This window comes from Rhinolophus sinicus, linkage group LG10 (assembly GCF_036562045.2).
Source record: "Rhinolophus sinicus isolate RSC01 linkage group LG10, ASM3656204v1, whole genome shotgun sequence".
Classification (NCBI taxonomy): Eukaryota; Metazoa; Chordata; class Mammalia; order Chiroptera; family Rhinolophidae; genus Rhinolophus; species Rhinolophus sinicus.
In genome coordinates, this window is record NC_133759.1 from 89,107,855 (window position 1) to 89,122,820 (window position 14,966).

Consider the following 14,966-nt stretch of genomic DNA (forward strand, 5'->3'; position numbering starts at 1 on the left):
TTGTAGTTTGAAAGCACTGTCATGGACCAAATTGGAACAGGAAAATTGGTCTGCCATCTCCTTTGCCATGTGCATTGTGTCAGGTAATTTCCTTTGTTTGATAGTTCTAAATTTGCCACAACAAGAATATTAGCCAGTTTTTACTTTGAAGGCTTATCTGATTGTCACCCAGATGTGGTGTCAGCACTAATAAGTGCATGCGTAATCTTGGGGTACAGAAGGATGGTAATTAGTCTGCTTCAACCACTTTGTAGATTTCCAGCCCTGAAAATTCCCTTCATTTGCGTAAACTCTCAGTCTTCTCTATAAATAGTTTCCTTTTGATTTGACAAATTGGTATTTGTTAAAATAAGCCCTTTTGCTAGTCTTAAACCTGTAAAGTACATGAAATCTTATATTCTGAAAATCAAATTCAGTGTTACAGAGTACTTTTAATTTAGAAGGCTTTTTTCATCTTTTATTTCTTTATTTCTTTTTTAATTATGTAAATAATATGTGCATTCCATATAGAACATTTGAAATTTTATAGATAGTGGTAAAAAGGGAAACAATCATTATCTTCTCACCGTGGGGCGTTTTAGTGAATAATCTATCAGATTTCTTTCTATGCCAACATTATTCAACCACATAGTAGTATGTATAGCTATTATATGCTCTTCTCACTTGGTAGTAGTTATAAATCTGATTCATGGTGTTTCTAATATGCAGTGTTAGAAACTGCACAGAAGAGTATGGCAACCCGTGAACTCAGAAGGGACACTCAACCTTTGGTGGGCTGCTGACTAGCATCCCAGAGGACTCGTTTGGAGCCTAGCTCTACAAGTTCCCTGGGAAACGATTTCCAGGTCACAGGACCTCAGGGGATTGAGTTTCAAACATACTAAATCATTTGTTCTGGTCCACAGCTACCAAATGGCTCATCCAACAGGACGTCTCAGTTGAAAGTTGTAGAGGTCAAGCCTGATATGTTTCCTCCATATAAGTACAGCTGCACTGTCACACTGGTAAGTGCAGTCAGGTGATGGGTTGACACAGAGATGGTTTGATTTTGTGGTTGAGGGTGAGTAGGCGTCTGAGGTGGGTGGGGAGTGGTAGTTGGGAGTGAGAGTAGCTTCAAGGAGAGATCACTGCTTCTGAAGATCCCATTACTGATCCACATGAGAGGTATCGGTGAATCAGCTCTGTTTGTTGTTTTTCCCAGGTGAGATCTATAAAGCTGAAATCAGGATATTTGTGCAGAAAATAGTTGGAGGTGAGAAGCCAGTCCAGCTTTAGCATTCAACTGTGTTTGGACCTTTTAGCCTCAAAAGTATGCTCCACAGATAAGTTTGGGAAATGTTACATTTTTCCTCCCTAAAACAGAGTCACATTCAATACTAGTGTGTTAAGGGTTGGAGAAGTGCTGTACTAAAGCAACTTACTTTGTTTAGCCTGGCATGTCGCACCAAGGTTTTCCCTCCTCCCCCCTTTATTTTTGACATAACATATTAACATCCCAATAAATAAATGTGTGACTCTGGGGTCATTTTTTTTTTTTTTTTTTTTTTTTTTTTGAAGGGTAAGCAGCATGGAGCAGTGGAATAAATACTTGATGTCAAAAGACCTAGTCCAAAAGTGGTTCCAGCTCTGCTGCCAGCATGCTGTGTGACCTTGGGCAAGGCTCTTTCCTTCTCTGGTCCTCAGTTGTCATCATTTGTAAAATGCTGCATTGGTTTAGATAGTATGTTGGGACTTCTCTCGCTCTTAACATTCCCTAATTTTGTTGATCCTTAAGCTATCAACCAGTCCAGATACCTTTTAACAGGTTCTCTGGCTGAGTTGAGTAAGATGCATATATTTTGAGAGAGCAGCTAGATGTTCAGAAATTTTTATCTGATAAAGACAGGTGAAGAAAGAATCATTCATTCAAAAAAAGACTAACTGAGCACCTTCTCTGCGCCAGGCCCTGTGCTGGGGGTTCAGTAGCGAACAAGACAGCAGAGTATATTGGGTCAGTACCTAGTCTGGCCTGATCTTGAGGGAGAAGGTGTCTCTTATCCTGAGATTTGCCCAGATTTCTTTTTCCAAAGACCTAATTACCATCTCTGCATGCCATGCATATCCTCATCACCCCTCCCTTCGGCAACAGCAGGCCACTAGGGTTACCGTCTGGTGGAACCTGCCCAGAACCCTCTCTTTGGCTGATTAGACAGCAGTTTGTCATGGGATACTAGATGCCAGAGCTTTGAGCTTAAGTAGTTCAGAAGTTACAATTTGTCTTTAGACAGGGCTTGGAATCTTTAGTTCACCAGTCTCTAGCACTATTGGAACAGGCCTGCTTCGCTCTGCCAGTTGCCTGGACCTTGAAGGGACTTGAATTTCTGGCCTTTGACAGTTAACTCACTTGTTTCACAGCTGGCGAATAACTTGCCAAAATTATACAGGCTGTATTAAGATTGAAAGGAGATTACTTCAGAAAAGGATCTTGCTTCAAAGCTCTTTGGAAGTTAGTCTTAATCTGGTTTTGCAGTTGCCACTTTCTTCTCTGATTTACTGATAGCTGGTGGTCATCCTGGTTCTGGGCTCTGCCCAGGGGTCACTCAACATTTGAAGAATTGAACGTTGGTCTTACTTTTTTAGGATTTGGGCCTGGCTACATCAAGAGGCCGGGGAAAGTGCAAGAATCCTTCTTGTAGCTATGTCTACACCAACCGGCATAAACCGCGGATTTGTCCCAGCTGTGGTTTTAACCTTGCTAAAGACCGGACTGAGAAAACCAAGGCTCTCGTGAGTTCCTTCCCCAAACACTTCCCTTGGCCTTAGGTTGGACTCTGTTAGCAGACCTGTTTTAGTAGAAATAAAAGGATTTCTTAGTACATGATAGTAGTTAGGGCACCAGGACTGGAACCAAGTTATAGGTTCTGAACGTGGACAAGTGGCTGCTTCTCTCTGGGCCTCCTTGTCCTCGTTGCCAAGGTGAGGGGGGTGACCAGATACATTGATCTCTGAGATCCTTCTGGCCCGATGAACCAAGAGTTCATTCACCAAAGAGAATGGTAACACAGGCCTTAAATAGGATTCAGAAGAAGAGCAGGATGGAAGGTGGAAGGGTTACATCTTTTTTAGCTCTGAGGCCTGGTGGAAGACCTGTAAATAGTATTTTGGTAAATAGAGAATGTCAACCCCAAGACTTTGTAGATTAGATCGCTGCTTCTCAAGTTCCTTGCAGTGCTTTTGGCTAATCACAAAGCTTTACTTTTATCAGTCTTGGCAAACCTGCTGTCTGAAGTTGGACCAAACTATTTGGATAGTAAGACACGTTCCACTTGGCTCCTAGAGGCTCACCTTTTATTATTAGAACCAGAAAAATTGGTCTTTTTCAGAGGTCCTCTGAATTTCCACATGTCGATTGTTGTTGTTTTTTTCACATGTGAGTTTTTTTGAAAGTGACAGCATCTGAGACAGCAAATGGAATGACTAGGACGAGAGTAATTAGACAACTGTCAACTGATCTACCTTGTAGGGGAAGAGGGGGGGCACAGGTCAGAATCCAAGGGGGAGCCCAGCCACTCCAGATCTAAGCTGGACCTTGCGAAAGGGGCAGGATGTGGATAGAGGGGGAGGCGTGCTGTGCTCAGGGACAAACATGAGCAAAAGTGATGAGGCAGGGAGTCGGTGGTGTCCCCCCTGGTGAGAGGAGAGGGGGTGTGGGGAAGAGTATGGAAATAGGCTTGAAAGGCACCTCAGGGCCACATCGTGCAAGCTCTTTAATGCTAGACTGGGCAGTCTATGTTTTCAGACATTGATGTCCCACTGAATGTCCTTGAGCCAAGGAGAGGCCCAGAAGACGGTTACATGAGAAGGGAGACTAAACGGAAGTGGACAGAACTGAGGTGGACTGAACTGCTTCAGGCTTCAAGGTTTCTTTGTGTATGAGAGGGGAACTTTCTGGCAGAGGAATCTCATTTCCTAGTCTCCAGGGCTGTTTCTGTGTTTGAGGTGGTGTTCTAAGGTTGTCATCTTTGCGAGAAAGGGAAGTGGAACTAAAGTGTGTGGGCCTAGGAATGGAGAGGTCTGACTGGGAGCAACCCTGAGCTGGAAGCTTGCCGTCTCCTGAGTTTTCGCTTTCCTGTCAGTAAAGCAAGGAAGAGAGGTGGGTTAGACATGGACATTTTATTTTCAAGGCTGTGAGCCCTAAAGAAGACTCCAAATTGAGCTTCAGGGCATCTGTAAACCCCTGAAATTGCATGTGCACAAGTCCCGGGCTTGCATCATATTCTTCTGTTCCCTGCGGTGCCCTCTGCTGGCCGTGAGCGTTCTTCCTCGATTCTCCACATGTTTAATTGCTTTTCTTCACTAGCATTGACCATACCCTGTCTTCACTCCTTTTAGCTCCCTGACACTTAATTTCTTTGGGGGCAGGTATGCATGTTTGCCCCATACCTTCTAACCCGTAGGTTTGCATACACTACAGTGTGTTGATCAGTAATTATGGGATGAACTTGCATTCTGTGTAGGTAGACACTCTGAACATTCCTTTCTCCTATAGCTGTTGGTATCGTTTGCAGCATGGAAATGGATATTAGTCTCTAGATCTTGGATGATGAGGTGACTTAACTTTCCAGGTCAGGCAGGAATTGTCTAGGGACCTCTTGCCAATTGATTTCAAAGCCTACTCTTAGGTCCTTCAGTCTTTGGTTACTGGTAGCTGCCTACCCCCAGGACTTTTGTCACGTCCTGCACTACAGGAGCTTGTGGGGAGCACGAAGGGCAGCACAGGGTGAAAAAAAGACAGTAGCTATGAATAGAATGCAAGTGGGGCCAAGGGGCTGCAGCCTCAAGAACTGAGCCCCAAAACCGCCTACGCATAACTTTTATTAGTTAGGTGAGGAAGTAAAGGAGATAAAAGTTGTCAATCTCAAGACCTGTGAATCCCATACATTATAATAGGAAACTGATTCAAGCCAATCACCCTTGCCTGCAGGCAGCTGAACCATAAGTGTCAGGATGTATGTACTTCCCCAAGGGACAAAACCTTTATCCATATGAATAGATGGAGAGCACATCATTGAATCTCTTCCCCTGAAGGTTGTGGGAAGGAATGCAGCCACAGAGGCAGAGGCTCTCCTTGGGGGGTGGGGGGGGTCCCCACCTCTGTGAACCCCGTGGATTCTCCTGTTGGTCCCCATTCCCCATGCTGCTCTGCCTGGCTTAGGTTGCCCCCCCGTGGGGAGTCGTACCCGTCATTGGCTGACCAGCCATCTTTCTGGGGCCAAACAGGGAGACGTAAGGTGCAAGCGCAAAGGTGAAGCAAAGTCCCTAAAAGGATCCGTCATACAGACTCTCCTTGTTTTAGGGGCAGGTACAAGGAGACAGACAGGTAGGCTGCTGCGTGGCAACAGACTTTAATCTTCAGACTTTCACTCACCTTTTAATCTCCTACATTTTGGGAGAAATGAAATTTTTACCACAAAGGAAAAACAGGTCAGAAACCCAAAGGACCTTTGTGTGTATTGCTCTTTGGAGCCCCCTGGTGGCCATACATTTTCTCTGCAGTTTGTTTTCAGTGGCTGTAATTGAGACACCATCTCTGGACTGGAACAGTCTCCATTCTTTCCCATCTTTTAAATGTGGCTCAGAGCCAAAGGATAGTATTCCTGCCAACTGACCTTCCAGCCTGTGGTTCAGCATAGTCATGACGGAACACACAATCTCACAGGGCAACTCAGTTGTAGTGTCATTCATTCATTCATTCTTTCTTTGTTTTAGCAACCATATATTGAATGCTTACTATGGGTCAGGCTTTTGGAGATACAGAGATCAGTGGGACAGGGCCCCTTCCCTTGAGGAGCTTACAGTCTAGTGGAAGAAAATGATAAGTAATCAAACTGTTACAGACAGTGAGACAAGTTGTCATAGGTATGCAGAATTAATAGAAAGCACCTTGTTATTAAGCACATAACTTCTACAAAGCAGTACATATGCCCAGCAAATATGAGTTCACATCTGTTGTGTACTCTGGCTTCATGCCAATATTGGGACTGAGTAAATAAGCAGGGACCCTCTACTCACTGAAGAGACAAGACTGGTTTACCAACTGTGAAACAGTGCATTCTTCAGTAAAGGAGCGGACTCTGGGAGCATGAAGGAGGGGTTTATTCAGGCTGCATTTGTACGAAGGGTCAGGGAGGGACCTCCACTGAAAAGGGACCTACGTGAGAAGGACCAGTGTTTAGTGAGCATTTCAGAACCTTGTTCCTAGAAGCCTCTGACTAATATATAAAGTTCCCTTGTACTAGAAGCCACAGAGCATTAAAAATAATCACTTTAAGCAGTGCAGATATTTATTTATATATCAAAACTACCATGCATAGTTTCCATTGCATCCCATGCACTGTGCTAAGTGCTTTACTTGTGATATCTGGTTTACTCTATACAAGTACTCCAGGGTATTACTAGTATTTTGATCCTCCATTTCATAGTAGAGGAAATTCAAGGCTCAGAAAGATTAAATAAATTGCCTTGGGTCACAACATACACAGCTGTGAGGTGGCATATCCAGAACTGAAACCCAGGTCTGTTACCCTCCAAACCCCATACGTGGTGAGTGGGCGCTGACGCTAGAGTCGATTACCGAAGGCTATATATATAGTCCTTTCATTTTATTGATGGAGAAACTGAGCACCAGAGGGAGAAAGCATCTGCCGTGAGTCACAGTGAGTTATTAGCTGAGCTGGTTAGGAGCCTAGGTTTGCCACTTCTCAGTCACGGGCCCATCCCTCTGCTCTTCAGTCTCTCATGATACAGCCTGAGGCTAGGTCTGTGCCCTGCACATTTGGTGATGCTCTACTCTCTTCCCAGGAGGCGAGCTCACCACTCCCAGATGCGCTGAGTGCCACAGAGCCGTTGAGCGCGGCCCAGAGGGAGGTCCAGCGCCAGTCCACGCTGCAGCTGCTGCGCAAAGTCCTTCAGATTCCTGAGAATGAGTCCGAGCTGGCCGAGGTCTTCGCCTTGATTCACGAACTCAACAGCTCTCGACTCATCCTGTCCAACGTGAGTGAGGAGACAGTCACCATCGAGCAGACCTCTTGGTCGAATTATTATGAGTCTCCGTCCACGCAGTGCCTTCTCTGTAGCAGCCCATTATTCAAAGGGGGACAAAAGTAAGCAGCCCTTCCAGATCTACCCTGCACCTAGCTGTCCAGTCTCACTTGGTCCATATTTTCCCTTTCTTCAAACAACTTCCAAGATGTAACCTTGGCAGATGTTATTCTCTGCTCTTCTTAGGTTCCCTTTACTTTTCTAATTGCCAGTTATTAATAAAAGTAATAATTAGTAATTATCCATTATTGCTATTGAAAATGCCTGAAAGTGATTGTCACCAATTTAGGATTTAGTTTACGTCTGGACTGCCCAGTAGTAATGCTTGGATTTGGGAGTTCAGTGGAATTGGTTACATTGGGTAATAAATTGAGAGTTACATTAATTTTCGGGGTGATTCCACAGACCAGGTTCCAACAAAGTCGGAACATCCGCCTAGAAAACCTTGGAACGCAAGCTCCAGCACCTTCATTTTCCTATTGTGTTGAAGTCTTGAGAATTTTGCTGTTCATCACTGGACCCTGGAGGTTGACATCCTTTCTGTTTTTGTTGATGTTTTGCACACTAGCTCCATGGCCGGGCCCCAGGAGTGCTGGTTGCTGACAGCCAGCCGGCTGCAGGTGGTGACTGCCCAGGTAAAGATGTGTCTGAATCCCCACTGTCTGGCTCTGCATAGCTTCATGGACATCTATACAGGTAGGTGCCAGTCTTCCTTCCCCCAGAGGGCCCCAAAGCAGTTTGGGAACAGCCTCTGGGGGTCAGATCTCTGGTCCTTTGAGTGCTGGGGCTTCTGAGAAAGAAGGGATTTCTCAGCCCCTGAAGATTACATTTCTCTCTCAAGTGTTAGGCTCTTACCTAGGATCTTTAAACAAAGTTACTTTTAAAATAACAGATCTTCATTGTGCAAAAACTAGAAAATGCTCACAAGTGAAAAGAGAAAACAAAAAATCATTAGTAATCCTTCTGCCATTAGATAACTAGTAAACATTGTGCTCTCTGGTCTTCCAGATGTGTTATTCATTTGTGCAGAATATAAGAAAGTATGGAAGAATTTATAGGTTTATAGCTTTTTTTCCAAATGTTGTGCTAAATGTTATTTTGAAATATGCTTTTTAAAGTTTAGCAGTATATCCTGAGCATCTTCCTATGCCAGCAAGTGGGAATATATAAGGCTTTTTTAAGTGTGTGGCACTCCATTTTAGAGTCTATTTTATAATTAAATCTTTGTGTACAGCCTTAATTATGTCCTTTGCACAAATGCTCAAAAGTGTAATCGCTGTATATTCACCTGTTTGTCCTCTATTCATTTGTCAACATCAAGCATTTATTGACTGTTAACCATGTGCCAACCACTGTGAGAATTATTTTTAAATTTTAACTTTATTTTTAAATTTACATACTGCTGTGTAGTTCTGAGTTCTGGCAAATGCACTGAGTTGTGTATTTCACAGGCAATATACAGAACAGTTCCATCACCCCCGGATGTTCTCTTGTACTATCCCTTTGTAATCGAATGCACGCCTCACCCCTAACTTCTAGCAACCCTTTGATACTCTCTCCATTTCTATAGTTTTATCTTTCTAGAATATCATATAAATCCAGTCATAGTATGTAGCATTTTAAATCTGGCTTCATCACTAAGCCTAATGCCTTACAGATTCACCCATATTATCGTATCAATAATTTTCTCTTTTTTGTTGAGTAGTTTTGCAGTGTGTAGAGTGCCATAATTTGTTTATCTGTTCATTTGTTGAAGTTGAAGGGTGTTGGGGTTTTTACCAGTTTGGGGCAGTTATGAAGGGAGCTGCTTTAAACATTCCTGTGCAGGCTTTTGGGTGAACGTAAATTACCATTTGTTTTTGGTAAATTCCTAAGAGTCAGATTGTTGCCAGGCCATATAGTAAGCATATGTTTAATTTTATAAGACCTTGCCAAACCATTTACCTAAGTATTTGTACCATTTTGCATTCCCTCCAACAATGGCTGAGAGTTCTGGCTTGCTCCACTTGTCAGCACTTGGTATTGCTTTTTTTTTTATTTTTGTGTTTTAGCCATTCTAATAGGTATGTGTAATGGTATCTCATTGTGGTTTTAATTTGTATTTCCTCAATGACCAGTGAGGTTGAGCATCTTTTCTTGGATTTATTTGCCATCAATATGTCGTCTTTGGTGAAGTATCTGTTCCATCTTTTGCCCAATTAACTGGGTTGTTCTCATGTTGAGTTTTGAGGGTTCTTTATATGTTCTGGATACAAGGCTTTTGTCAGGTAAGTGATTTACAGATATTTCCTTAGGATCTGTGGCTTATCTTTTCACTCTCTTAACAGACTATATCATAGAGCAAAAGTTCTTAATTATGATAAAGACTAGTTCATCAATTTTTTTCTTTTAGGGATTATGTATTTGACGTTATATCTAGTGTCTTTACTGGGGAAGAAAATCATAAATATTTTCCCGTGCTTTATTCTAAAATTTTTATAATTTTACGTTTTACATTTAGGTGTGTAATCCGTTTTGAATTAATTTTTGTATAAAGTGTGAGGTCCATATTGAGTTTATTTTTTTGCCTGTGGATGTCCAATTGTTGTACATCTTTTTGTTGAAAGGTAGTCCTTTCTCCAGTGAATTGCTTTCATTCCTTTGTTGAAATCAATTTGTCATACACGTGTCAGTCTATTTCTGCATTCTATTCTCTTCCATTGGTTTATGTTGTTTATGTTGTTTACCACCCTGTCTTGATTACTATAGCTTTATGGCAAGTCTTATAATTAGGTAGGGTGAGTCTTCCAACCTTGTACTTGCCTGAATCATTTCATCTATTTCAGTTCCTTCACATTTCCATATAAATTTTAGAATCAGCTTGTCAGTGTCTACAGAATCCTGCTAGAATTTTAATTGGGATTGTATTAACTGGGTTGTTCTCATGTTGAGTTTTGAGGGTGCTTTATATGTTCTGGATACGAGTCTTTTGTCAGGTAAGTGATTTGCAGATATTTCCTTAGGGTCTGTGGCTCATCTTTTCACTCTCTTAACAGACTGATTTTATAGATCAATTTGGGGGAGTTTGACATACTTAAAAATATTAAGTTGTCCCATCCATGAACATGGTCTTTCTCTCCATTTTATTAGGTATTCTTATATTTCTTTCATCAGTGTTTTGTAGTTTTTATAGCATATAGATCCTGCACATATTTTGTTAGATTTATACCTAACTGTTTAATTTTGTTCAGTGCTAAATGACATGGTTCAATTTCTAGCTGCTTAATACTAGTATAGAAATACAGTTGGGTATTATTGTTGATTTTGTACCCAATGACCTTGCACTGATTAGCTTTAGGAATTTTTTGTAGATTAATATAAAGTTTATCAATTTGACAGATAAAAACTGGTATGTCATTTCTTAACTTGTATTTCTTTGATTATTAGGAAGATTGTTTAACTTTTTGTGTTTTTTTTCTCCTTTGTGAATTTTTTCTATTCTTCTTTGGGGTTATTTTATTGACAGTTCTTCCCCAGTTTATTTGTTGTTGTTAAATTTGTGAATTTTTTTTGAACACGGTATTTTTTTGCTTTTTGTTTTTGTTTTAATTTTTATATAACCATTGCTTTCACCTCCTTTATAGCTTCAAAATGCCTTTGGTATCATGCTTAGAAAGACCTTCCCCATTCCTTTATACCCTTCTTTAATGGGAACACATATTCTAAAATATTGTTTTGTGCAGATTTATGCATTATGTATTGTGCAAATGTAACTCCCCTTTTTTTATTTGTCTTAAATTGACTGCATTTAAATTCCTCTGAATCTTTCATCCCAGAATTTGGTATAGGGGTGATTTTATAGCCTTTGCCACATCCCCTATACATCCCTGGGCTAAAACATAGTCCTGGCCTTTCCCCATGGTGCAGCTGTGAGAGGTAGAGGAAGAAGACTAAGATGGATGGTAGGGAGATATTTCTTTTTTTATCATAAAAAAAAAAATTCTATATATATATTTTATTGCTTGCTTTTTTCATTTAATGTATTATAGACAACTTTGTGTCAGAGCATTTAGGTCCACCTTATTCTTTGTAATGATGAATAGTTTGCTATTTTATGAATGTACTGTAATTTGTTTAACTATTCCCCTATTGAGTATTTAGTTCCCAATTTTTTACCATTGTGGATGATGTTACAGTGAATTTCCCTGTTGCCTCTCCTTAACCTGCAGGTCTCTTTAATGTGGGGAACAAGCTGCTAGTGAGTCTGGACCTGCTTTTTGCAATCCGAAACCAGATCAAGCTGGGAGAGGACCCCAGAGTGTCCATCAGCGCTCTTCTGAAGTCAGTGCAGGAGCAGACCGGTAAAGGCTGGGTCCCTCCCTTTTCCAGTTCTAGTCCTAAGCTCCCTGGGAATTTTCAGTGATGGGCTTTGTTGAAATAGTCATCTTGGGGGAAAGTCTGGTATTTGGAAAAGGAAACATTCTTGGCTCCCTAACACATTCCTCCTCTTGAATTTTACAAGGCCAAACCAACTTTGGCAGGCATGAGTCTGTCTATGCATCCAGGGACCCTCAGCCTGAGTTTAAACTGACTTGTAGAAGCTCATCCTTTGATCGTAGGTAGACTTGGCTTTACTGCATGTTAATCAGACTCATTTTGAGTGAACAGCTTCTGGAGGTCTGCTATCAGTCCCAAGGTTCATGCTGAGAATTGAGTGTGGGGATCACCTTCCTTACTATTAGAAATTATTTTTCCCCTTGCTTTCCTTACTTGTTTCTGTTTGTTCTTTTCCATCCCATTCCTACGTACTCCAGTCCCCCTGTACCTTCCCTGCTGTGAGGTCAGATGGAGTAGAGCAAAAGTTCTAGAGTCAGACAGGCCTGAGTTTGAGTCTTGGTTCTGCCACTTAGTGGCAATGTGATTGTGAACTAGTTATTCTCTGTGCCTCAGTTTCTCCAGTTAGCAAATGAAGATAATAATAGCTCATGGTTCATAAAGATGGGAGAGTTAAATGAGAGAATCTGTTTGAAGCTCTTAGAATAGCATCTAGTGCCTAGTAGGTGCTTAGTCCGGGCAGCTAAAACTCTGATTGGAATTGCTCTCTGATTGCCACCTGAGCACTTGAGGACCAGGTGCTTTGACCCTTGGGGTGGTTAGTACTCTTGGGTGTTCTTAGGGGAGGAGCCATCTTGCAGAATTGCTGTTCTTGCTAACTCATCCCCAGTGGCCTCAGGGTTTTTTTCTTTGACTTACTTGGAACTCTTACTCTTCTTTCAGAGAAGACGCTGACTGTGGAGGAGCTAAACCAGCTACAAGAGCTGCTATGCAATGGCTATTGGGCTTTCGAGTGCCTCACTGTCCGAGACTACAATGACATGATTTGTGGCATCTGTGGCGTGGCCCCCAAAGTGGAAATGGCCCAGAGGAGTGAAGAAAATGTGCTGGCACTGAAGAGTGTGGAGGTAAGTGCCTCACAGGCACTGTGGGTGACCTTTAAAACTGTCCTCACACTTTGCCTGCATGATGTCCCTAAGGGCAGATGGCTCCAGTCCTGTCCTATGTGAGGAGTTTGTTTTCCTGCCACTGCCAGGTTTTCATCTAAGGAATGTCAGATGGAAATAGAGGCATTTGTTACTCAGTCACCAGATTTATTCAACATGAACTAGGTGCACGTGTTAGACACTTGGGAAGTAGCACTTTAAAAACTCACAAGGTTTGTGTGCTCATGGAGTTCACATTCTGGTTTGGGGAGGCAGGAAACAAACATGAATACTTATGTATATTACATTAATATAATATTTACATATATACTGTGTTAACTGGGAGCACCATAGTAACAATACAACAGGTGAGGAAGAGACAGCAGTGTGGTGGAAAGGGGAGTTCCTGTTTTATGGAGGGTAGTCAGGGACGGCCTCTCCGATCGGGGGCATTTGTATAGAAACTGAAGCCCACGTAGCTCTCGGGGAGACACAGCCCAGGCAAAGGGAGCAGCAGCAAGAACAGGGTCTGCGGTGGGTGTGCTGGGTGTGGAGAGGGACAGCATCGAGGCCAGTGTGGCTGGAGTATGTGAGCAATGGAGAGAGTGGTGGGATGTGTGAGGGTCAAGAAGCCGCAGGAGGCCAGACTACATGGGGTCGCCTGGGCTGGGTTAAGGACTTACACGCAGTAAAATGGAGTCTCTGGAGGATTTTAAGGAACTGATCTGACTTAATTTCTTAACTGAAAAATATTCACACAAAGATACCACCAAACTCAGATGGCTTTATACATTAATTCTAACAACCCAAGAAATACATAATTCCAATTATAGAAGAATAGCAAAGGCTGGTACGTTTCCCCAACTCATTGTAGTATGGCCATATAACCTTGAAAATGTAACCAGACATTTAATGTAAGAGAAAGAATTGGGGTTGATTTACTTGTGAATATAGATGGCCAAAGTCCTGAATAAGATTATAGCACATCAACTCTAGCAATGAATAAAGTAATCCATCGTGACTAAGTTTATCCCAGGAAAGCAAGATTCTTTCAACATTAGAAAATACACTAATGTAATGTACTACTTAACAGATTAAAGGAGAAAACCCATATGCTTGTTTCATTAAATGTAAAAAAGGCTTTCAGTATTATTCAAATACTGGTTTATGATAAAACTCTTAGAAAACTGGGAATAATAGGGAACCACAAATCCCATAGGTTGGTTAACTCTTTCCCATGATCAATGCTGAGAGGTCTGGTCTGCATGCATAGGCGTAGGTATGGCGTGAGTATGCGCGTAGTCACACTGGATGTGAGCTTTCCATCTCTGAACTGGACTGTTGTGACCAAAAAGGACTGGAACAGAAAGCGACTCTTTAGGCACTGAATCTGCAGCTCACCTGTTCACCATTGGGGGAAGTGCAGGATCTCTAGAAAAAAGCTTTGGTGTATTTTCATATGGCCAGCTGAGCATATTAGGGATTTAATACATATTTTCCTTTTCTTCCTAATTAAAAAAAGGTATACGTGTATATTGATCAGTGGCGCATAACAAAACATGGAAACAAGCATGCTTCCTAGAGCTTTCTAAATGTTCCTTGTAGATAAAATGAACAGTAAAAGAATTTTGCTTTTGTGTGTTACCTCACCAAGAGGCAAGTCCAGACTCGCTCAGATCTGCTTGCTTAATGGTAATATTAATAGTAATGCAGCCATGAGTTACGGAGTATTTTGTTACATATGTCCAGTTCTTCCTCTGTGCTGACTACTTTACTATATGACTGACTGCTCAGCCCAGCCATCTGAGCTTTGTGTAGATGAAGAGGTGGAAGCCCAGGAGACTTGGTCCAAGTTCATCCAGCCAGGAAGGGGTGGAGCTGGGATTTGACCTCGGTCTGGCTGTCTGACTCCAAAGTAAGAGCTTGTAGACACTGCCACGCTCACCAGTCCCTCCTGGGTCTATGAGCTTTGGTTTTTCTAAGCACATCTGGCTACAGAGACTCTGTGGTTTGTGGGTAAACAGAAGCCCACCTCCCTATAAAGCTCACGTCTTTTGGTCCTGCCTGGCACCTGCCTTTTCCTCATCAAGGCTCTGTCCTCCTGGAGTAGTAGTCCCTTCATTGCCAGTATGCATGTTTTGTCCCTTCTAGGGTACTGGGGATTTCTTCCTAGAGACTAGGACTTACTTTATTTTCTCCCTTTTGTGTTTGCAGAGTGGTGTGTCAGGGGAGAAGGGGGTGGGAGGTATTCTGAAGTCTGAAAGAAAACAGGAAATTACTGAACAAAACTTGTATATGCTGTTATCCACGAGGAGACTGTCTGATTGGCCCCTCCCCTCAGGGACTGTCTAGAGGAGGACTCTCTGGACTAATGACAACAGCCATGTCACTTTATGCACACAGCATACTTTGTTGGCATTTCCTGTT

At 42.2% G+C, this 14,966-nt stretch overlaps 1 protein-coding gene across 3 annotated transcripts in view; it reads left to right on the plus strand.

Annotated features, from left to right (window-relative positions):
- HMGXB3 (HMG-box containing 3) overlaps positions 1-14,966 on the plus strand; it is a 43,416-nt gene that overhangs the window by 20,364 nt on the left and 8,086 nt on the right. For all 3 annotated transcript variants that reach the window (XM_019734306.2, XM_019734305.2, XM_074313749.1), the window contains 6 exons: positions 906-1,004; positions 2,620-2,766; positions 6,841-7,142; positions 7,649-7,776; positions 11,289-11,420; positions 12,337-12,521. In XM_019734306.2, coding sequence (XP_019589865.2) covers positions 906-1,004; positions 2,620-2,766; positions 6,841-7,142; positions 7,649-7,776; positions 11,289-11,420; positions 12,337-12,521 — 993 coding nt within the window. The remainder of the gene's footprint in view (positions 1-905; positions 1,005-2,619; positions 2,767-6,840; positions 7,143-7,648; positions 7,777-11,288; positions 11,421-12,336; positions 12,522-14,966) is intronic.